General features: G+C 39.8%; 1 protein-coding gene across 3 annotated transcripts in view; it reads right to left on the bottom strand.

Annotated features, from left to right (window-relative positions):
* Positions 1-24408, bottom strand: part of NOS2 (nitric oxide synthase 2) — a 35203-nt gene that overhangs the window by 5451 nt on the left and 5344 nt on the right. Inside the window, exons 1-22 of one of the 3 annotated variants that reach the window (XM_054208733.1) lie at positions 18795-19377; positions 14299-14391; positions 14110-14197; positions 12776-12951; positions 11544-11640; positions 10834-10956; positions 10595-10743; positions 8376-8538; positions 7855-7946; positions 7307-7448; positions 6764-6903; positions 6045-6219; positions 5186-5287; positions 4348-4542; positions 3919-4001; positions 3444-3588; positions 3085-3189; positions 2879-2928; positions 2592-2766; positions 1979-2111; positions 1495-1573; positions 414-592 (exon numbers count right to left, since the gene is read on the bottom strand). In XM_054208733.1, coding sequence (XP_054064708.1) covers positions 414-592; positions 1495-1573; positions 1979-2111; positions 2592-2766; positions 2879-2928; positions 3085-3189; positions 3444-3588; positions 3919-4001; positions 4348-4542; positions 5186-5287; positions 6045-6219; positions 6764-6903; positions 7307-7448; positions 7855-7946; positions 8376-8538; positions 10595-10743; positions 10834-10956; positions 11544-11640; positions 12776-12882 — 2434 coding nt within the window. In that variant the 5' untranslated portion in view covers positions 12883-12951; positions 14110-14197; positions 14299-14391; positions 18795-19377. Of the gene's footprint in view, positions 1-413; positions 593-1494; positions 1574-1978; positions 2112-2591; positions 2767-2878; positions 2929-3084; positions 3190-3443; positions 3589-3918; positions 4002-4347; positions 4543-5185; positions 5288-6044; positions 6220-6763; positions 6904-7306; positions 7449-7854; positions 7947-8375; positions 8539-10594; positions 10744-10833; positions 10957-11543; positions 11641-12775; positions 12952-14109; positions 14198-14298; positions 14392-18794; positions 19378-24408 lie in introns of those variants that run through there. The other 2 variants (XM_054208734.1, XM_054208735.1) reach the window with 2 other exon arrangements.

Genomic DNA, 24408 nt, shown 5'->3' with positions numbered 1-24408 from the left:
TGAAAAGTCTCTCCTTTGAGGAAATGGTCTTTCTGTGTGTCAGAATCCTACAATTTAACAGATTGCTCCTAATAAGATGGAAAAGATGGTCGTGACGTAAATCTGTTTTAGGACTCTGATATGTAGCAACAATAAACAAACTCTGTTGATTAACTGAATTGGGGTCAACAGTAAATTTAGCAACTAAACTACAGTGTCAACCTAGGATAACTCCGTGAACACCGGTGAAGTTACCATGGACTGCCAGAGTATGCAAAAACAGAATCGAGAATTATCAGAATAACTAAAAGCATAAACAAAATCCTATCGAAACTTAAGAAAAGGATAATAGAATCAAATTCAGTTTATAAAAATTCTCAAGAATTTTAAGAGAAATAGGTCAAACATCCTCTGATATATATGAACCAACTTACCATCAGTGCAGGTTTCAAGTCTGATAGTCTGATCAGCTGGAGGAGCATCCTTGACACGTGCAATGAGGCCATGGACTAGTTCTGGCTGGTTGCCTGGGAAAATCCCAATATGTTCTCCGGGCAGGTAGTGCACTTCCTGATTAGTCTTACAGGAAAGTTCAACTAGAATGGTAATACGACTAGACATAGGAAAAAAAAAAAAAAAAGAGATCAGACAGATCTTGGTTACGTTGACAGGATTTCCCTTGAATTGCACAGAAAAGGAATAAATCTGAAGTGACAGTTGACAAGGGCTTACTTGTGTTCATTACCAAACCACCAGACCAGCTTAGTATTTCACAGAGACTTAAACAAATAATAGTCCAGATACGTGAAGTACTTGTATCGAAACAAATAAGATGAAGTGCTGCCTGATCTGTGCAGTATAGAATAAATGTGCCTGTAATCAGCCAAAAAAAAATGTGCAGCTCTAGTGAAGACTGAATAGCTCACATCTCAAACCAGCTCAGAGGACTCCCAGTAGGACAACTGTATTTAGAGCTGGGATGAAAGAGACCTACCAGGGGATGCTGAAGAGCCATTCACAGATGCTATTTCTAAGACAGATGTTAGCACTGATTATCCTTTTGTACTTCTTTGTGTATGGTCTTGTCTCAGCTTGCTTTGCAGCTCCTTCTTGCACTATACCTTGTCCTTTTCTTCCCCTTTATTTTTCAAGCTAAGGGACAATTTTTCCCCTAAATTAAGTAAACATTTGCCTGGCATGCAGCATACCAAGCAAGGGAGAGGGACCATACACCTGACCTTCCATACATAGTAGGTATCAAAGGGCCATATCACAAGGTTATTCAGTTCCCTACACTCCCAGAGACTCTACTGGGAAGTCAGCTCCTATCTAAACCAGACATGTACATATTCTTGTGGCCTTGTGGTAATGATTTACTTCTACTAATGGTGGTGCAAAATTCGTATCTATTTCTTAACAGCTGGGGGGAGAAGCTGTTTATAACCAGGCACTTCAGATGTTTAATATTTTAGTAAAAAGCAGTATTGCAATACTCAAAAGAATGAGATATCGTACCTGGATTTTAAACTTTGAAGATTCTGTCTGAATTTCAGCTTCATGGGAATGATATCCTTGGAGTGAATGTTGGCAAGTGCTGTTGAGAAAAGAGGACATGACTCATGGCAATTTTGTGATTAGGTTTGTTTAAAATGTCTTCAAATAACAGGCAGGAAAGAACTGAGCCATGCTCGCCCTAGAACGCGATATAATTTAGTTATGTGTCCTATAAGCACACCTTCCCTGACTAAAAGTAGCTCATCTCAGCTTTTGTTCTTCTGGGGCTGTCAAAATGTACGCTAGTTCTGCTGTTCTGATGTTATTGCACTGGAAAAGATAATGATTTATGCAATGTAAACCAATGTCCTTTTTTCTCTGACCGCTGTACCTTATTAGATGAATTTTACCATCTAGCAGGACCGGTATCACTTTTAGAAAACCTTTACAGTTCAGACTTATCAAAGCAAAATGGACAGAGGAAGTGGAAGGTGGGAGGTAATACCTTTAGCCAAGTCCATGGTTTGAGAGTCATGCACTATCCTGTAATTCTTAGGATCCCAGCTTTCATTAGCGGTATATATCTCAGGCAACTGAATACTGTTTTTCCCATGGATGTTAAAAATGTCACAGGCAGTCTAGAAAAGAGAAAAAATAAGGCTATTCATGGTAAAAATAATATTCTTAGCATTGTCATAATCCTAATGGGGAGATATCAATTTCACAGTTTGCTATTGTTTATTGATTCTGTTGAGTTCACTGCAGTTATAGGGGTTCACTGAGTTCAGCAAGGTTCCAATTCTACACCAGCATCGCTAAAAAACCTGATCTACTTCAAAAAATTCTGATGTCAGGTGCTACCACCCTTGTTCATACTCAGCATCCCACTATCCAAAAAGTTTTATTGAACTTTATGTGAATATTAAAAAATAATAGAAAAGGGGCACAGTTTCCTCTTCAACTTAGGCAACCAGTAGAAGAGAGGGGAATCTGAAATTCAGATATAAATCCACAGGTTTGTTTTCCTTCATTTTTCACCATTTTTAAGTGATGCTAGTGAATACTGAAATAAAATGAATGAACGAACTAAAATATGAGCTAACTATTTATATTGTCACCTTGAATGCACTGACTGCCCATGTACGGAAGGCTTCTTCTTGCCCATTGAGTTCATCTCCTTCACCTATCGGAGTGAGTTGAGAAGCCCCCAGTTGGGCCAGTTTTTGGTCAATGGCATGAGCAAAGGCACAGAACTCTGGATACATGCTGGACCCCAAACCGAACACAGCGTATCTGCCGAAGGAGATATAAATAAGATCATTGTGTTATGCTAAGTGAAATGCAAAGCGGGCTCAATCACATGCAAAAAGGATCATTCAATCACAAAAAACCAAAGTGTTTTTACCTGATTTTTTTTCTCAGCAATTTCAGGGTGAGCAAGGAGTTCTTCAAGGTCTGTACAAAAAATTGTAAAATACTTAAGGTTAGAAAAACACTTTGATTCAAAACAGAAGTGAGACCCTGATCCATATCTTACTCAAGTACATGGGACAAGTGAAAGGTCTCAGTTATTGACTTGAGGCTCATATATACTTCTGAGGTGAATAGTACCTTTCCGTTATTTGGAGAATCTCCATTTCCAAAAGTGCTAGTAACCACTAAGAGAAGTGTTTCTTTTTCCAGGTCATCGATGTTGTACTCATCCATGCACAGAACCTGGAAGGTATAAAGCTCATGAGAAATGGCTAGCAGAAAAGAGAGAATTGCTGGAAAGAACTAGCATTAGATATCTCTGTGTTTGTAAGGTGACCGTTGACCAAATTTACAAGGCATTATGCTAAATGATTACAAAAATCAAAGTTCTAGTCCAACTTACATTTACTGAACATTCAAAGTGTAGAGAATGGAAAAGCTTGCAGAAGCTGATAACTTCTTTCTGTGTTTAGTGTGGATGATTTCTACTTTCTCACCTTTGTGTTGAAGGCACAGTTGAACAAGCTGCACAGATTGTTGGCCAGTGTTTCAGATTTCCCAGTCTCTGTTGCATAGATAACAGTGACCTTGGACCTGGTTGCCATTGCTTGTCGCATGAGTGAAGATGCAAAGAGTACAGCCCTGGGAAAAACATAATCACATAGAATTTTTAATATAGCTACATGGTAATTCAGATTGATTCACAAACAAGCCAGTAAAGACTGGCTTGTCTCTCTTGATCTCAAGATCAGAGCACGGTTTTTCCTTGGAAGATTGTTCAGAAGCAATACACTATATAGCCCCGAAGAAGAAACGTAGATACGAATACTGCTTAACTGCGGACAGGTAAGTCTATGATTCAAAGTGGTCCCTACTGTAATAATTATTCCCCAAAAAAAGTGGAACAGAAACATCACAGGAATAGAATAGCTGGACAAAAAAAGCATGAAGACTCTCATTTGAACAACTTACTTTGCCAAGATGCTAAACTTTATTTCTTTTTTCTTTGGCCTCCGTGTCTCGTCATGCCAGACATGTGTTTTCCATGCATCCACCTTTAAAAAAAAAGTTAAGCTTCATGTAAGAAATGTAAAATAATAAATACACAATTTGTATATCTTTGAAAGGGCCAGATTAAATGGAATCTGTATATACAATCCACTGTGTACAAATACGGGATCAGTCTCTGTAGCATGAAATTGCATTTTACTTACAGCTTGAGAATTCAACAGAACTAACATAACCTTCCACAGTATAATACATATTGCTTGCTTATTTATGAATCTCTCTAGTGAATGTTCATTAACCAGGGCTTTTCATTCAGACTTCTTCAGGTCCCATATTATCATCTGCACTACCGGAGTTGTCTACTAGAATCATGTTGTTTTTGAAAATGTGTACCTGGTAGTAATAGAAGGGAGTGAGGACATAGTTCAACATCTCCTGGTGGAACACGGGAGTTATGCTCCCCGACATAGGAGGTACAATCCACACCCAGTCAGCCGGGCAGCCTCCTCGCACACGGTACTCGTTCTGCATGTATTTCATGAAGGACTCCGCAGCTGAGTGGTGATCCATTATAGTCACGTTTTGTTTCTAGAATAATTGCAAAAAGACAGACATATATTAAAAAGCCCATTCTGCTCTTCTTCCTGATGTGGTTAAAGTAATCCTTTTGCTTTGGTTAATATTTCAAGGACTTTATAGAGCTCTGGGAAATAATTACTATCAGCAACTATTATATAGATACAGAACATTGAGGCGGACCTTTGATTAAGGACTCTTATGTCCTTCCTTTTTTTTTTTTTTATTTAACATCAGCATTTTACTTCTCCAGCACTGAGAGTGCATGCTGAAAAGCCTCTGATCATTTTTACCTATCTTTCATATTGCTATTTGTTAAATAAACTATAATTGTAAATAAAAGATATAATCCAATGGCTTTACATAGATTTTGACACTTACATGCATGTGATGAACAACCTTGCCCTTAACTTCCTTCTCTCTTTCTCTCCCTCTGCCTTCACCTGAGATTTTTTTCTACCAACAGGAAATATGGATTCCTCTACTTTCCCAGGTGTAAATCAAGAATAACTCTATTGCAATTACGCTAATAACGTTAACCTCCACTGAGCATTGGTCCAATGGCACTATATTTGTATAAAGCTGTTAATAAGTGCAAGGAAAAGGAAAGACACAATATTCAGTATCTCTCCAGATACCACAGTCGTTGACTTACTTGGAAGCTATAAAGCACAGCCACGTTTATCTCTACAACAGCTCGGTCTTTCCATAAGGATGAAAGTTTGTTTGTTTCCAGTCCCATTCTTCTTCCTACCTCCTACATGTGAAAAGGAGAGAAAAGGGAAACGCAAATTTACTGTGTGGGACTTTGACCTCATGATTTCTCCACCTCATCACATTAATATGCAGGAAAAAGTGTTGTGGAAGGGGCAAGAGCGAGTCTTGTACTGGGGAAAGCGACGGCAGCAGAAACACTTGAGATGAGAGGCGAACTTGAGTTATGGAGTTCTGGTTCTCAAAGCTATTCCAGTTTGGTAAAGTGGGGAGTGGTTCACTCCTGGACTAAATGGTTTCAAAAGTGGCAGTATCTGGTTATAAGTCATCATTATTAATTTGTAATTGAGGTGACCAAGACCTGCAGCTAATCACGAGGAGTCCTCCACTGCCTTGCCAACAGCAGACTGAAACTGACATAAATATACCTCTGAGAGATATACAGCCAGAGACCAAAAGTCCAGAATCAGCAGGATTCAGGCTAAAATTGGGGAAGAATTCCCCTTGGACAGCATTTAAAATATTTTTTTTTTTACAGTTGCAGTTTCACCATTCTACCCAGGTATTTGAAACAGATACTGTCAGTACTGTCAGAACACTGTAAAAACAGCCATAGCATCAGCAGAAATTCAAGATGTCCCACAACGGTCAGGACCTTGGGTCAGACTAGCACTGAAGTGTTACTGTGACAGACACCCAACACCCATCCCAGCAAAGACCGATAGCATCTCTTTTTCAAAAACGCTCCACCCACCAAGTTCATTCTCTTCTCAGATGACCACCCCTCTCCAGAAGATTACCTTCAGGATGTTGTATCGCTGGACGTCACAGAAGTCCCGCACTCCTATCTCTGTCCCCATGTACCAGCCATTGAAAGGACACCCAGTAAATTCCAGGCCTCCCACCTCAAGAAGCATGTTGGCAACAGCAGGCAGCGCGTACCACTTCAGATCTAGCTCCTTAAACCATTCATACCTGTTAAACAAGCATTTTGATTTATTACTTTGTGTCTTTTCCTCCTTTGGGTGATAACCAGAGAAGTCCAGGAAGATACAGAGTACTAACTCTAGGAGAAATGACTCACAGTCTGCAAAACTCAGAGCAGTTTTAATGTACAGTGTGGTAACTAAAGAAACTGCAGAACAGCATTATGGAGCTCTGCAATCTGCAGGCCACTCCCAAAGCAAACATGAACAAAAAACCAGACAGAAAGGCAACAAACATTTTGTTATGAGTGCAGCCACATTTCACAGGTGTATTACACCGGCATAAGAAATTATGATTTTTTAAATTCTGAATATAATTGAAATGTCGATTGGGAAAAAAGATTTCCAACAAAAATGCTTTTGGCCTTTAAATCTCATTTCATTGTTCTAACAAGCATTTTATCTTTTGGGAAAATTTACCATAATTTCATCCTAACAAAGAACTCATAAAATGACTGCCACAGGCGCAAGCTAATAACCTGCCAAGGTGAGGCAGAGGCAAAAATGCAATTATCTAAATCTTGTGTGCTTACTTTGGATGTTCCATTGGCACTTCGAGGACAATTTCTGGCGGCAAGTCAAATATTTCTGGGTCTTGGCCGTTTGCTTGGAGAACAAGTGGAACTACATCAAAGCGGCCATATTTCGGCTTCCACCCAAGCTCAATGCACAACTGTAAAAAAGTGCGTTTCAGGGTTTTTTTTTAGGTTTTTTTCCTCCCATTGATTTGAAGACAAAAGAATGTTAGCCCTCTAAAACTTGCTGGGGTAAATTCTGAGTGATAAAGGTTATCTTTCCCATCCAAATAACACCAAGACACGTTGTTCAAGTACTGATTGGCCCCTGATTTAAAGGGAGCACCATCTCACCCTGTTCCGAGATGGAGGGGAGTATTTTAGGTCAGAATTTTAAGAAATTCAAGCCCGCACCTACAACCTGTGGGGCAGAACATGCCATTCACTCCTTACCGCCACATTTCCCTCCCACCCTGCATAAACATGCAAGAAAAAGGAAAAAAAGGACAGCTGGGTTAGGCAGGATGGAAAGCAGTCATGATTCTGCATTTGGAACTGTACCTGTGTGAACTCCACACTGGCAGGGTCTCCCAAAATAGACCCATCTGGCATTTGATATCCAGCATATCGGATGAGCTGGCTGTTCCAAACACGGAAATCGTGTTTCCCATCAGTTCTCTGGGGGAAGACAGTGATGGCTGATCTGCCCAGAGAGACAATCAAATCCCGTTAACACCACAGCAGCACATCAAGCACATTCTAATACCAAGACACAAATTGTTATCAGCAGCAATTACTTTATCTTTCTAAAATAAATGTCAGTAGAAAAAAATCATTCATCCTCCCCACCCACCTTCTTGAATCTTCAAATCATCTCTTTTTCCCCAGAAATTATGAAAGGTTTTGCCACATCAGCCATCAAAGTTACAAACTCTCAAAACGGTTGATGGTACACATGAGAGGAACATAAAAGTACCAGGAGAATTAAGAGCAGAGACAAATTGTCAAAATATTTAGATAGACCATTTCAGGTCTTAGGTAGAGTTTTGAATCGAGATCTGGATGTGGTTTTTGTTGTTTAAAATTCAAATGAAATAGAAGAGGCCTACCTTATATTTCCATTGTTAGTGGCATACTGGATATGACGACAGATATGCTCAAACATTTCCTTCGCTGTTTTACAATCACGTGCATCAAATACCTGTAAGTTTCCAAAACAAATGTAAAGAGAAAAACCTGATTTTGAAACAGTAATGTAAACTCATTATTTTCCTTATGCAGTTAAGGAAAGGAAAGATTAAGAAAAAAAGTGAAGTGAAAAATCAGTATTTCTCACTCTAATTGTATCTCCACTAGGAAAGGTTCTTATATGCATCATTTTCATACATAACAATCCTTCAAGGACCAAGACAGGCACCTGGTTCCATGGCCTAGTTGGTTCCTACACTAGCACTGCTACGCAAGTTTTCATTCGACTATGAAGCAGAGAACTAAAAAAAAAATGTTGACCTTATGATATGTACAGGAAGGAGTCCTCAGCTGAAGCAACTGGCATATTTTATCAAAGTAAAAGACATTCTTCTGATTTACAGTAGATGACTGGCCCATAATACCGAGACTCGTACGTTACCTGTAGGTTGGACCACTGGATTCTCCCAATACACCTAGGCGCGTTCCTCCAGGCCTGCTTAGCAGCAAAGACCAGTTCTTCCTTTGTCAGATGGTAGGTTCCTGTTGTTTCTATCTCCTTGGTCACTGTTTCCAGTCGGACCAGGTGTTCTTCTATTTTTGGCCTTTTGAACAGGAAACAGCCATGAAAAGAAACAATGAGAATTTCATTACTTAGAACTGATTTAAATTGCAGACATTCTGCTTATGTTCTGGGTCAAGAAAAGCACAGGCATTGCTGAAGCCGTAAAGCTTCTGAGCATCCTTTTGCAGGAGAAGACCTCTACGTATGCCACTGATTTTATCTGCCAGAATGCAGGTAGAGTAAGTTTCCAGGGAGGGGGTTAGCGTCTCTGTAGGCTGAGCTATGGCAAGTCTGGATAAACACTGAGAAACCTGCTCCTGTTATAAACCTACACTCTCTGGATGTGGGCCAACCTAAAATACTCTATCCTTTACGAAAACATCTGTTACCTCATGAAGTCCACAATTTTGCTGTCCTTCAGATGTGAGAAGTCACCATCATCTGCTCCCCACCTCCCTCATACTGCACCACGCTTTTGTCCCCAAAGCACACCCATTATCTATGGCAGCAGTCCAGCGCCCCAGATTTTTATCAAAAAGCAGGGGGTATTCTAGGTAAAGGGGTCAGTTAAGTACATGGGACTCTGACTGAGGACTGCTGAGGAGAGTTTTTCCTGGCTTCAGAATTTAGGAAGTGTCCTTATTGACTGTAAATGACAGAGCTGATTAGCCTGATGAGGAAATTAACACAGCAGAGGTTTAAGTAGCAACACCACCCTTTCTCCACCCAACACATGCGTGGATCGATCACAAGCTCTTCTGTGTAAGTTTTCAGTTTAAATATGGATTTTCTACAGTATTTTGGAAAAAACTGTCAAGTTCAAGCAAAAGAAAAGTATGGAACAGGCTAGCTTCAGCCCAAAAGTAGGATTATAGTGACTGTCCTCTCAAAGTTATATTATTTTCACAGGGACACAGCTCCTCTGACAAAAGTAAGTAGGATTTTCATTCCTAAAAGGAAGTCCTGAGCAATTCCTTTGTCAGGGAAACCAACTCTAAAATTCTTTAGTCTGATAACAGAGAATGAAGTCAAAACATTAGGAAATATTTATCACAGCACAGACAAAAATTGTTTTGTTGGCTTACAGACAGAATGAAAATAGCCTGCACTGTCTGAGAGTTTTCACATTTTCAACAAGATGAAAGATCAAGGGCAAGCATGTAAGATAGTGTAAATCAACGTGATCAAATAGCCATGAGCAGAAACACAGAGATGTGCAAATATAATTTGCTGGCAAGTGAGTACAGCCTGTGTGTACGATAGAGACTTTCATAAAGATTCAGTGGAAGAAAGCTTTGTAGAACAGTTCAAAGTGTCTAAAGAAGTAGCCATTATGTGGCTGCATCCCTTTGAAAGTCTGATAATGTTTTGTAACGGGATGAGCAAACATTGAATTGTCACTTGAAAGCTTGTCATGCGAAATGTCACTGCAAACTCTTGGACCTCAACCAGATGTTCCAGCTTTTCCTACAACAAGATGTCTCTGCACCATGTCCATTCTCATGAAAACACAAACCTCTTTTCTGAAGCTAGAGCATCCCTCTCAGCATGCTCAGTAAGCTTATGGTGATGATAGCACAGAGCAAGGTTGAGAAGCAAGAGACTGGCCTTCCAATCTTTGGCTAAAGCCTTGAGAGTCAAAACAGAGAACAAAAGAACACAGAGAAAAGATACTTGGAAAAGCACAAACAAAAAGCATTATCCACATTATTCATGTCTAAGACTGATCTGAGCAGGAGCTAATCCCATCAACATCCAATGATAAGAAAAGAAGGTCATATTCTGTAAGAGAGTCATAACCAAGCTTCTTATTATCAAGGTACTATTAATGTAACACACGCAGAAGGAAAGTGGCTGTGGAATGAACTGTAAAGAGTCCATTACTGTATTCCCAAGACCTTGGATTGGCAGATATAGCATATTGAGTGCACTAATAGTTTTATTTACCTTTTCTAATAGTCCTTAACTATTTTTTGAATGCATGCTATGTAACAGGATAGTTACCAACAGCTGTGAAGCAAACAAACACTCCTATAGTCTCACAGACAGGTAGGTAGAGGACTTTTATACCAAACACGAAGGTAAAGTTGGCTTACTCTTTAAATGAATTGTAGTACTGTTTGATAAAGTCTATTGCCTGAGGCAAAAGCTCTGCCAGTGGAACTGGCCCATCTCTAGTGCCTCTCACCAGGCCCTTTGGGGTCATGAGTGCCCCTTGGCAGGCTTTGGTCCGGCAGTTGATAACCTGAAAAACAATAAAATGTCAAAAAACAATGTTGCACTCTGTATCTTTCCAAAGTTATGAAAAATCACTGTTCAGGTTTCCATATCTTACCTCCTTTGCTGTCAGGTGTAGTGTGTCGAGAAAGCTGGATCCATTTTCCAAGTTTCTTATTTTTACGTGTCTTGGACATCTTGATACTTGGTTTGAAGCTTTGATACCATTTTGGGGAGGATTCTGGACAGAGAAAAGATAAAAATACATACTGTCTTCAGACTTATTAAATACCTTAAAGCTTCATTTTAAATCTTATTTGACCATTAAAATGCTACAAATTAAATTCAAGAAACTAGGTATAAATTCCAACATGAGTATTTATTTGAGTACAAAACTACTGACCTAATCTGGGGTTCAATAAGAAATGTGAAAAACCCCATGTATTTTTGTATTAATCAAACAATATCTGCCACTGCAAACACCTTTTAAATTTCAGTAAGGCTTCTTAACATAATAGTGACAGTCTCAGGAAAACAGTGAACCAGACAATTTTTTGGAAAGGACACATTTGTTACTAAAGGCCGGGTTTTCAAAGGTGAATAAAGGAATTGGGCACTCCAGTCCCATTAGGTCACCTCTTTTCCTTAAGTCTTACCAAAGCTTCTTTTTGTTCAGAAAAGATCTTTCACCCAAAGATCTCACAGCAGGCCTAACCTCGTGTAATCACCGTTAGTCCTCATGTGAGAGCTGAGAAGTTTTGAGCAGTAAGCACAGTAAGCACAACCCGCGTGAACTGTCAGTGTCACACAATGACGCTAGAAACAGACCTCTCTCCCATCACCGGCCTTTGCTGAAGTTATGATTGGAGGCGTCTCTATCTGCTTCTTGCTCAGATCATGTAATTTGGCATCATCGTTTTCTAAGCTTTAAGAGAGACAAAGACAATTCAGTATAATGCGATGTGCTGTTTTTCTTACTGTTACCTGCAGCATCAGTAGAGAAATGCTCAGAGCCATCTCTGAAAGATGTACTGAGTCAATAAGCCAAGGATTCGCAGCAGCGTGAGAAGTGGAGCAGACTAGAAGTCAATAGTAAAGCTACAATCACCCTTTCCAGATCACTATGTGGGAAGGAAAACAACAGATATGGCCTGGAATGGTAAAGGTGGAGTATCATCGCTGTAAGCTAAACAAAGGACATCTGTACAATTATGATCTGGCCAGAAAATATTGGGAGGAATTAAACAACAAGGTTGAAATCTTCAGGGAAAAGTGTGAAAATTTCAGCTAGGTCCAGTCTCCAGCCCATTAAGCAAATAACACACTTTTATATTAATTTCCTTTGTTTTCTGCATTGTCTTACTTTCTGAACTCCTACTTCTTAATTTCAATATCACGTTTCAGAAGATGCTCAAAAACACCCGAGAGGCATCGAAACCACAAACTCCAAACAAAAGCCTCAGTTTGGAGAGGGCCATGACATGTTCTAGGTAGCAGAGCATATGTGATCGCCCACTGCCGCTGGTCAGCTTCACGTATCTTCACATTTGAATGTAAACTACTTTGAGCAGTGACAGGACAGGGTAGGAAACGGGCAGAGAAATAAATGGTAGGCAACAGAAAAGTGAATAAGTCACAGCCTGAAAACCGAGAAATTTAATATGCACGTGCAATTTGTTTTATACAGTGTCTTGTATAAATTGTATCACAGAAATACCTTACCAACTTAATTGCAGAATTAATAATCACTTTGCTGATTTTTATAGCATACACGTGCCTCCTAAGTCCTAGCATATATGAAACCTTTATAGCACACGGAATAAATTTAGAACTATGAAACAGAAAGCAAGATGATTTCTTTCCTCATTGATTTTATGACTTAGACACAAAAGCTTAAATGTAACTTACCGTATCAATACCACGCACTGACCCCAGGGACAACTGTTCTTTGGTTAATATTATAGCTTTGGAAACGCATTACAGGCTTCTCCAGAACCCATATCACTTAATCTTTCTGTCTCAAATGAAACTACGAAGTCACTAAAAGATAAAGATCTTACCCATGGATCTTCCCATTTTTCTCCAAGTTATTATTGATATCCTTCTCTTCAGAGAACTGGTTCTTAGCAGCACGAGGTTTGAATACAAACTGCCACGGGCACAGCATTTTGGATGCTTTATTTATGATTTTAGTTCACAGTGCTGAAGTCTTGTTTTTTGTGATGTGGGAACACTTCTGAGGAGGGAAAAACAACAACAAGGTCAGTTTTTGACTAAGAATGTAACTTCCTTTAAAGGGGCTCAGAAACTCACCAGACTAACCAATCTGATCTAATTAACATCCTGTTTTTAAAAATGAAAATTGCTCGACTCAGAGTAAGGATACTAAAACTAACAGTGCAATGTATTCACCTGCCAGAGCGAAAAGGAATTCTGAGATTCTGATTTCTGTATTTTTCTAAGATATATATACACGGCACATATCTGAATGTAACATAGGGCATTTATATAAGAACATACAAATTTTAATGCTGGTCATTTTAAAATACATTTTCTACTAATTTCTGATTTCTACTAATTTCTGATCCTAAAATGGATTTTTGCACCAGGGAAGCTATGACAGAAGAAATAGAGCAAACTAGTAAATTGCTAGATAAAGCAGAATTACCCTCAGCATTTGAATCTGGAACATAAGAGAAATAAAAAACTGATGTTTCAATAAAATCAAAGAAAGAAAACATACATTGACACATATTCCTGATATAAATTACATATCATTTTGTTATTTATAGTGCTTTTTCAGTAAAAGTAAAATTCATATTGCTGGGCTCCCAAGATGCTGTCTGCTGTAAAATCACACGAGAAAAGAAATCCACTCAATTATCTCTGCAGAACCTGTAAGGCATTAGGACCTGTCTGTTAGTCCAAGTAAAAGAAGTGGTGTGTAATAAGCATTTCTCTACAGTTAGGAAATAGAAACAAATCTAAATTACTATTCTGCAATAAAAAAATGCTGCAATATGCCTATACGTTTTTGTAAAACACAGAGGGAAAGAGTGAAGGAAAGGACAGGGAGAGAGAAAGAATGAAAGAAAAGAAAGTAAGTTAGAAAGAGAGAAAGAAAATAGAAAGGAAAAGGAAAAAAAATAAAAACAAACCAGAAAAACATGAAAACCAATACACAAAACCAAGAAAGAAGAAAAAAAGAAAAAAGAAAAACATAAGAGGAAAAAAAGTAGAAATAAAAAGAATAAAAATAATAAAAAGAAAAAAGAGAGAAGACTCACATTTTCCATTCAGTGGCAATTACAGTAAAAACTTGATTGCTTTTTGTGTTCTCTACAACAGGGTTCTTTAAATAACATTTACAATATTACCCGTTACATGCACAAACCTTTAAAGCAGCAGAAAGGGGGATCAAGTTTTCAGAGCAGCAGGACAGCCTGGAAATAAAGCAGGAGACCGATTCCAGCACTTTACTCCTAATACAGGAAAAAGAAATTACAGTTTGCCATATAATTCCTTCAGTTGTGAGCTGCAGAAAAGGACTGATAAAGCGAACCTTCTGCCAGCGCTGCCTTACCGCTACTCTGTGAGGGCTTTTCCCAAGCTTGCCAAGGGATGGTCTTCTCTGGCAAAGTTCCTTTCCTTTAGTCTCTCCTGCTCTGTGTCCCTGCTGGGAGGCAGAAGCATTTTATACCCCAGGACCATTATGCAAAACAGCAGAGTAAGGCTACACACTGAGAGTGGGCAAAGGGGAATCCCAAACCGTCCCGTGTTTCATTCAGAAGCACAGGGCGTGTGGCTGCTGCAGGATTACACAACACGTGAGTCGGCGGGAGAGCAGCCACTGGTTCCTGATGTTACGAGCATCCCTCCTTCCTGAACCGCCTGCCGTAACCCCGACTCCTACAAGAGCTCAGTGATAGGGACCGGGGATCGCACTGGACAGCTTTTGCAACCTTGCAGGCAATGTTTAAAAAAATAAATAAAATAAAATAAAATCCTGGAAGAATTCTTGCAGATTTTATCACTGGCTGACCATTCTCCACTACAGTAAACTAGCAGCTGTAGAGAGTAAGCAACTTCAAGAGAAATTCTACAGAACCATAGAGCCTTAGGATATGGACCAGTAAAGCATTTAAACAGGTGATTATAACTAAGAACAGGAATCTTAAGTTTAACATAAATATATTACTTCCTTATTTTTGATCAAGGTTTAAAGGATCTTTCTTAATAGAGCATTTGTAGAGTTTCTCCCTCTCCAGAGCTGCCTGTTCTACCTGTTGCTGCCTGAGGTTTGTCCCTTTGTGCCTTTCCACCATAGTAGGAAAGCCGGAGGGAAACTGCAACTCCCCAAAGTGTAAACTATTCACACCATGTTGCACATGTGAGTACCAGAAGGGCAGCTAGATGGTGAAGATGGGATTATTGAGCCGATTTTTCAATTTTAGACAACAGGTGGCCATTTACCTATCAGAGAGTGAGGTTTCTGCTTGCAGCCCGACAGCCCGGAGCAGCCGGCAGCCGAGGCTGGCACTGGGCACAGGGCACTACCGGGCAACGCAGCCTTCCCACGCAGAGCTATTAGCTCACTGATATTACATATGGCTATTTTATGGACACTTTAGAATGCTTTTAAAATTAAAGATCATTCTTAGATCTGCTGACTATTACAAGGTCAAAATCCTTACAATGAAAACTGGAGAAAGATAGAGAGGTGCTGAGCAAAGATCTGCAGGCATAAGGCAGGAGACTGCAAGTCAAACAAGGAAATGCACGTTGTCTTTTCATCTGTCACATTTTTACTGGACAAACTGGGCCAGGGCATTTTCTTCTTTATGTGTCTGGTTTCTCTATTTAAAATTGAACATTAAGTGTTTGTGTATAGCACCTCTATACTCCTAGAGGTAAACCGAGTTATGCACACACGTGTTCATGCACGAATACACCTGCATAATTCCATCCAGGGCTGCCAGAGATGAATCTCTTGAAAAACAGACCAGAGTTTTCTGCAGTTTGAGCATTCATTGGCTTGACTGTATCAAGCCCATGCTTCTTTGCAGTCACTGCTCATGCATGTTCACACTCAGATTTTAAATTTTTTTTTTTTGTTTTTTTTTTTACATGATGCCCTTCCTCTCAGTAGAATTATCACTTGGCCCCCCTCTGTTTAAAATATTCCACACATCTAATCAGCAGGCAGAAATAACGTGCGAACTGTGTGACCCAATGCCATGCCCCAGATTTCTGCCTCGATTCTGATCCACGGCAGCTCCTCCCAAACCATGTTACTGGACAGTGGTAATTGCTCAAGTGTGAGTAAATCTCCACATATCGCAAGGGTCAAACTGAAGGTGCTTGAACTCAAAGGAGACTTCAGAGTTCAAAGAACGAGGTTACACACTTCCTTGCATTTGCTGTTTTGTCAGCGTTTAAAAATTCTATTTGCATCTTTCCCTTTCTTATTAAATCTGACCTCTCTTTTCTACAGAACATGGGGAATCTTAATGTCTAGTACTGTAAGAAAGAACTTAGTAGAAATTCAAGTGAATTCAGTTATGTCCAATGATTCCTAAGCTTTTATTACTTAGCCTCCTTATTTCCCTGTGCTTGAAGACTGCTAAAATCAAGGAAAGGCTACGTAGGGATTGGATATGAAAAATCGGATTCAGAATGAGCAGAAGAGAAGAAACATCTTTCCTTGTGAGAATTGTTTAAAGGATTGGCTGAGGTCCAGCCATTCAGGGAACTGCTTAATCACTCCAGTTTTTCAAACAGGACCTGCTCTTTTACTCACTGAAATCAATAATAAAACTCCCTCTGTAAAACAAGAACAAGACAGCACCACTGATTTCTTAGGTGGAGTCAGAGATTAACTAAACAAGCTCACTGTGCACTCCTTCTACAAACGTTCTACACTTCTTGGGAAGTTCCACCCTCAGAAAGCCAATTCCACACATATTTACTATTTTTGCACAGCCACTTCTGCCTCTGCCACATGAAAATGCAAGAACTAGTTGCTTTTCTTGCATTAACTTTGATGAAAGAGGTGCCCTTTCAGAGCAGCGTGTTTGACCTATTCAATGGCATTCTGACCATGCCGTCATTTCAAGTTAAATTTTGGGTTGTTTCTGAAACTGTGATGGCCTGTAGCCTCAACAATAATCTTTCTGCAATTTCATTCAAATCAAGTCACATTCTTTGTCTGACTGCAATATTCTGCGCCAGCTCAAGTTGTATTCTTAAAAATATTTAAAAAACAAGCTCTGTTTGTAAGATTGCTCCTCTGAGATCAGGACACTTTGAGTCTTCAAAGAGCTGTTACACTGAGGCAAAGCTGACAGTAACAAGGGCTGGTTTTCCTAACTTCACGTAACCCTAAAGAAATAAATGTTCAATTGCCACAACTTTTCATGAATTACTAGTGATTTTTTTCTAACTCCTTTTTCCTAACTAATCTATTTTCTAACTACGTGAGATGTCTCCATGATGACCTTTCAGAAACATTGCATACAACATCACAAAATCAAACCGTAACATTGCAGGCACCTGCAAACACTTGCTATCTTAGAAGACTTGTTAAGACCCATGCTGCTCCTCCCTGCGATAGGGACGAAGTACTCCATGTGCATTTACAAACTGATGGCTCCATTCCTCATGCATTTCCTTTTCCTGAGGAAACTCCGCTTCCTGCTTTACCCCATTTGATTAACTTCACTGGCCGAACAGGAAATTTGGTCCCTAAAGTACCAGTAACAACCATTACAAAAGGACTGGAAGGGTCCCCACATGGCACCTGGTCCATCTCTCTGCCCCATCAACAAGACCAGCTGTAACTAAGGTATTTGTGAACCATTAGCAAACAATTACAAGTCAGCATGAGGGGCAGGACTCGGAACAAAAAAGCTGCCAAGTCCCCTGGCATGAGACACCCAAGAGTAAGATAACCAGTCAAAGTGGAGTCAGCTCACAAAAGGTCGTTTACACCACGGAAATGGACTCATCCATGTCAGTGAAATGCTCACTACTTCTTTCATATTTGACCACTCTGTGGTACAAATAACTTAAGTCATTTGGTCCACTAAGAACATTCATCCACTTTCTGTTCCTATTCTGGGCTGAAGTGCTGGTTTTTCTACACGCTATGAGACTTCGTTCACATTTTCCAGCTTGCCATCACCTAACTGCAGAAGAGACATCATTTCTCTGGCAAGACTTCAGTGTGTGTTACATACTTAAAAAAGTTATTTTAAGACAAGTATTCTCTCTTTGTTTGTGCTGTATCAAATGCCTGGTGTGATGGGCACTGAGCCATGGGAAAGCCACTCTAGACTTTCTCAACTCAAAGGTAAATAAATACACAACTAATGACAACGGTGAGGGTTTGTGTCACAGACTGGGTGCCAGGCCACCCTGGGACAGTATCTACAATCTCAGTTTGCTAGCAACTTTGCACTTCTCATCCAAAAATGTTACCTGCAAAAAATGTATTTTTAGTTCCCAAATTCCTACACTAAATACCAAACGTAACGGAAATGGAAGGGAAAGCTTGGGATACATGGGTTGTGAGGAATCCAGGAGTTGTACGATAAGAACTTTTCAAAGGTTATAGGTGACCCACTCCTGTTGGCCTTATTTTTCAGTGCTTGCTAATCTCATGTGGGTACGTTTCAGAGTCATTGTCCTTAAAGCTCTTCTGAGTGGAGTATGGCGAAAGCTTTCCGCACTAAAGGACGGAGATGGAAACAATGACAACTGCATATGCATCTCACACTTGGAGAATTACACAATGATACAGACTAGAAATTTCCACTCTCTCACCCTCCACTTCTTTAAGCGTCTAATGGAGACATGAAAAATGAACCTGATAGCTTCTATAAAAATGCAAGATTTCAACTTTATCAGTTTGCTACATTTACAAGGCGAAAAAAATGTAAAAGTAATTCTAAGGACACTTTCTTTCCTTATGACATTCCACACCTAAACACACAAAAACACTGGTCCACGGAAGCCAACTCCCAGGCACTGTATGTCTTAAAATGAAGATTTATGCAATTAAACAATAGAGCTTCTCACCAATTCTTCCTGCCTTTATGCTCTGGAACCCCAATACATTCACTGTTTTTATTGGAAGCTTCTGGTAGTTTCTGACAAAGAAAGACAGAGTTAATAACACTAGTTAACTACCATTAAAAAAGGTGTTCCCAAATATCTCCTCATATTGGCTACTGTTAACATCTTCCTTTACACTGGTTTGGTTTTTCATTTCCCAAAGAAAATTTGTTTGGTTTGAATATTCCCTCAAACTTTGCAAGAAGGCAAAACTATTTCTTCAGTTTAGTGTTTTGATTACTTACTGTACCTGTAAGGATTTTAACATATTTACCATTAACTGTAGCATCTTATTCACTGCCTTCTTTGTTATTTTGAAGTGTTCTTTATAAATTGTGGGTAACAACTTTCTACCAAAAGCAAAATAAAAGACTCAGGTCTAGGCACTGTAAGATATGCAAATACAAGTAGGATCCCAAATCTACTGTCCAGACTCCTTTCTAGTTGCTGCAGATTTAAGGTATATTAAAAGCAGCAGTTCAGCGTGAAAAGTGTAACATTTAGTTTGCCATCTCCTGATCTAGACAGTGTACGATTGCACGTCAAATGATGACAGGGTGGAAAATTTCATAATGTGAACATTTTAAGGACGAAAATGAAAGTTCAGGAGAGCGTTAAGTTTAGCGCGCTGTGCCGGTAAACCCATCCCTTCCTGCCTGTGAGTTGTAAGAGTTAGGTCAAATTCGGAAATGGAGTAATAACAAAACCCCCGCAAGCAGCCACCCTTTTCAGAATTCCCGTGTGTGCATATTACAGGCATTGCCGAGGAAGCAAAGGAGGGACGAAGCACCCAGACAACCAACACCCGGATTTCCCTGTGCCTGGCTGCACGTCGGCTCCAGCAGAAGGGACCTGGGAAAAGTGCTGGGGCTCCGCAGCCCCGGCCCCCCCAGCCCCCCTGGCCAGCTGCTCGCAGGAGAGCACAAAAAAGGAAAGCGGCAATTAGCAGTTAATTGGGCACAAATCCCAGTGTCCTGCGTGCAGCTGTCTGCGGGGCTGGGTGCCCGCTGGGCTGGGTGCCCTACACTCCTTGACACAATTTCATTATATTTAGCCCACCGAAGATGTCACTGTCCGGAGCGTAAGGAAAAGCTGGCATGCGGATAGGGAAAACGTACAGAACAGAGCATGTCATCGCGGGTCCTGCAATGCACACCCGTCACAGCCGAACGCAAAGACAGATGACACTAAGATTATCATGTGCAATTTTTTTTTTTTTTTTTTTTTTTTGCTTGAGAAATAACAGGAACTACAGAATTGCAAACGTGTTCTCATTTAGTAAAAGCACGGTCCGAAGAAAAAACTCCAATTTAAGTAACAGAGCACTGGCTGAAGTCAGTAGGATTCATAATTTCTAATCAAGTTCAGGTAATACAAGAGATTTAAATACTGGTTTCCTAAAAACAATCCATAAATTTCTGGACTAAGATGAAGAACCAAATATTGAAGTATAAAAGTAACTTAAGTTCTGAAAGTTAAAAACACCTTAAACAGAAGGGAACAGAAGACAAAATTCAGCCCAAGAAATCATGAGGACTATTTCTATATGGTATAACTGCATTCTGTATTTCTGTACTGATTTTCATCCAAAGATATTAAAATATCACTAAAACATATACAAAATTATGATCTCACAGCACAGTCCCTAACCACAATGTAAAGGAACACACAGCCAATTGTTGCAGTATCTTTTATGGGAATATGCTAGAAATATCAATAAAACAATGCACTTCCATAGAAGCTGCTCCAAAAGCAGTGAAGTTGACTAGAGAATGATACAGTTCTGGAGGTTGATAAAGTCCTTGAGTAGGGCATAAGTGTCTGTTTTCATGGAAGGTGGAGCATGTTGTTCAGCTTAACAGGACTAGAAAACTTACCTGCAATTCACACCAAGTAAATGTTTAAAGTTATTTTGTGCAATGATGAGGGCTCTTACTCCAGTGTTCCATCACTGACTTCTGAAATGGGGGGTTTTTGCTTTCTTACTTTTTACATAACTTCCTCCTAAATGACTGATTCCACGTGTTTATATTACGCTTAGTGTAATTACAAAATATGGTCCACGATTTGCATGAAATATGAACAAAGACTCTTTTCTTCAGTTTAATGAGCTCTGAAAAAGTTATTAAGTCCATTGGGAAGTCTACCAAAATCCCCAGAGCCTGAAGTTTGCACATAACGCAGTCTATTTCCACCACATTCTCTTTTGGAAGCACATAGGCATAATGTGATAATGAAAATCACATTTCTGCTTAATACTAAAAAGGGTAACATACACTCAGAATAACCTCAGATGCAAACAGAGGCAACAGTGCTCCATTCTGGATTAAGGAAGTAGGAAGTTAAACCAGTAGAAAGCTATCGGTGATCTTTATCAGGAAATAATCACTAAACCTGCTCTGAAGTCCCCCCCTTTTTTTTTTTCCTCACAGCACAATCTTTTCATTACCATTCCCTCGGTTACAGTGATTCCTTTCTCTCTTTCCTTTGGGGGCGGTGTCAAGGTCTTTACCTCTGGAGCTCTGACCAACTGGAAAGCATGTTTTCTCACTAATCCTCCCATCAGCCTTTCCCACAAAACCTCTGATGCGCACAACTGCAAAATTGTCCTTGTCATCCTCTACTGAGCCGAGAGACTATGCTTCTCATTCTTCTCAATTTCCCTCACCCAACCTATCTCCACGTTTGAGTGCCTTCCTGACTGGCACGTTAAAGCTGTGTGCTGCTGCGCACATTTTGAAAAGATACCGACCATCATTTCTTTGACTTGGGTCAACGGAAATTGGTCTTAGGCACAAGTTCAGTCACTGGTTGAGTTTCGCTCCCAAAGCAAGTGTTTGTATTCACTGCAGTACTGCATCCCACTCTGAAAACTCTGACACGGACCAACTGCAACAGCCAGAAGGATGGATTATCATCCATCCAGCTCTGTATTTCCTCACTGACGGACAATCATGAAGCTGAATTTGAAGGGGACAAAATCATGAGAAAATAAGAGCATACTCATAACTCATTTTGTTTTCTGAAAGTGTACTGCCTCCTTATTTATGCCACTAAACCACGTGCTTTCTTTATGAAGCAATTAGGAGATATCTTCCTTCCATAAAAGCCTGTAATGTTGGTTGGCTGAAGAATGCTCAAATGGGTTCACAAGACATTACTACGTCCTTATCCAAACAGAGGGCACGCCCCTGAACTCTACGTCTGCAGCAGTTGCAACTGCTGGAGCAGCTGATCTGACTAATAGAAAGAATCATTGGGCATCTTGGTCATTTGCTCCAAAAGTCTCAAAATGGCTCCACTAAACAGTCCACATCAAATAAAAAGAAACTATTTCAAGCTACCTGATCTGCATATTTACTACGTCGTTCTTTCTACCGAGTCATACTTCTACACAAATCTCTGGATTTTTTCTCTCCCTAATTGATTTCTTCTAAACAACCAGCAGAGAACTTTGTTCAAAAATTGCCTAATATTTCCACGTCAATACTGTCCTCGCTGCTTATCTGTTTGACAAGAAAAGGGATTAAATGCATGGGTAGATCAAGAAGAAAACAGCCACAGGAACATTCCCCACATCTAGAAATGCTAAATCTCATTCTGCTGACCACATTATTGATCAGCCTTTTGTACCCACCCTGGCTGTGGTTTTGCACTACTGTTAAGGCCACAAATAAGTCTTCTCTAATGAAGCAATATTCTCAAAAACATCAGATCTGGAAATAGGTGTCTGAGACCGGCTCTGCACAGCCTTGTTGTTCAGTGGTCGACAATCCATCCTCACAGATTGCCTGTGCAATGCAAAGCACTCCTTTTTATAGCCATGCTTATTTCTTTGGGTCAACCTGGTTTGACAGACTTAAATTTATTCAGAAGCCTTTTAAAAATTTTAGTTTTGGGACAGTCTACCATGAACCATGATATAACCTCCATATAAAGCCTGGCATTCATTATGCAAGCATCTTAAATACGTCATCTACTGCTTTCTGGAATGAAAGATTTTCTTTGATTCTCTGGGTCCAGGTATTTACTACTACTAAGAGCCAAGGTGAAAAATCTGATAGAAACTGTTATATTTGGGCTTGGAAAAGGAGATGGTGGTGTTCTGTAAGCTTCTAAATTTAAATTTTTTAATCCATGTGGAATCTGTCCTTTTTTTTCTAATTAAAATTAGCAGTGAAGCCTTCCTGCAGCAGTACCCCAGTAAATAAAAAGTATTCCCTCCCACTACTACCTGCAACAGAAGTGCGTGTAGGTAATGAGTTCATTTGCCCTCACATCAGTCTCTCACCTGCTACATACAGTGCGTGAGAGCTCTCTGCTAGAAAGGGAAAATAACTTGCAAGCCCTAATTACAAGATTGCTCTGTCCGTATCTTTGTGTTTTGTTGAAACATACAGGACTATTGAAACAACTTCAATAAAACTCATGTTCTTATCTTTATTGCTGACCTGGAAGGCTCTAACTTTTCCTTTATACCAGCCTTCACCTACTCTTATTTTTTTCTGCAGGCTCAAGCAGAAAAAGCAGGTGCTGTCCATTGTTTCCTGGATGGAAACAGGGCTTTTCTCAGGATGTTTTATCCCTCTGCTTTATCTTTAGGAGTCTTTTTACTGCTTAAGTTCTTTTAAAGCCTTCTCGTAAAGCACTAAAGTTAGACCAGCCGGTGCCTAAGCCTGTACTACTTTTAATGTCTGCGAAAATGGCATAACATTTTCAAAACTTTCAGTGAAATTACCTTCCCTCTGTTAGTGTTAGGAAAAAAAGCTAGTGCTAGAGGTTATGTGGTGATGAGCTTACAACTCCTTTACTAGCAGCTACCTACTTTCCCCCACCAAAAAAGACAATTTCCATGGCACATTCTTTGGCATGTTCAGAGTATTTTTAGTCGGTTTTCAGTGATTTTGAGATGCAAGTCCAGCTAAATACTTACACATTGAAATACAGACAATTTACCCTGTCAGAGGGCAGGGATTGGCTCTTCATCTCTTAAGTTTCATAATACACACTGGATGCCTTTTCATTGCATTTAATCAATTACAAATTACCAGACTTGGTATAGTGTTGTTATATTACAGTTGTTTACTCTCGTCTTGCCCATGACAACCCAATTGTTAATTGCAGTTACAAGTATGCATCACTATGTAGACAGTGAACTGGACACCCCTCCGTGTAACCCAAATGGACAGGACGGAATAGGAAACAGCAGTCCAGAGCAGTGAGCTTATTTTCCTGAGCTTATACGGCAACACAGTGAAATGTGTACGACTATCAACAAGTACAATTTTTAAGGTCTCCCAAGTTAAGCACCGAAAACGCCATCTGAGAATTACTTTTGAACACCTTGAAAGCCTTTGAAAACTGCAACCTACTCTGTGAGACATTTCCAGCTAAGAGAGGACAAACTCTAGACAGCTTTTCAGGGAGAGAAGCCTCCAAGACTCAACAGGTGTCTGCATTTTGTACTGTAAACTGCAGTTAAACACTCCATTTTGTGACCTCTAGAAAGAGCAGGAAAAAACCCAGAAAATAAAAGAGAAAGCAGCCCTTGCAGTTGCACAATTGTGGAAAACAAAAT

This window comes from Rissa tridactyla, chromosome 7 (genome assembly GCF_028500815.1).
Source record: "Rissa tridactyla isolate bRisTri1 chromosome 7, bRisTri1.patW.cur.20221130, whole genome shotgun sequence".
Lineage (NCBI taxonomy): Eukaryota > Metazoa > Chordata > Aves > Charadriiformes > Laridae > Rissa > Rissa tridactyla.
Note: the sequence above shows the minus strand (reverse complement) of the source record. Positions and strands in the feature narration are given on the sequence as shown.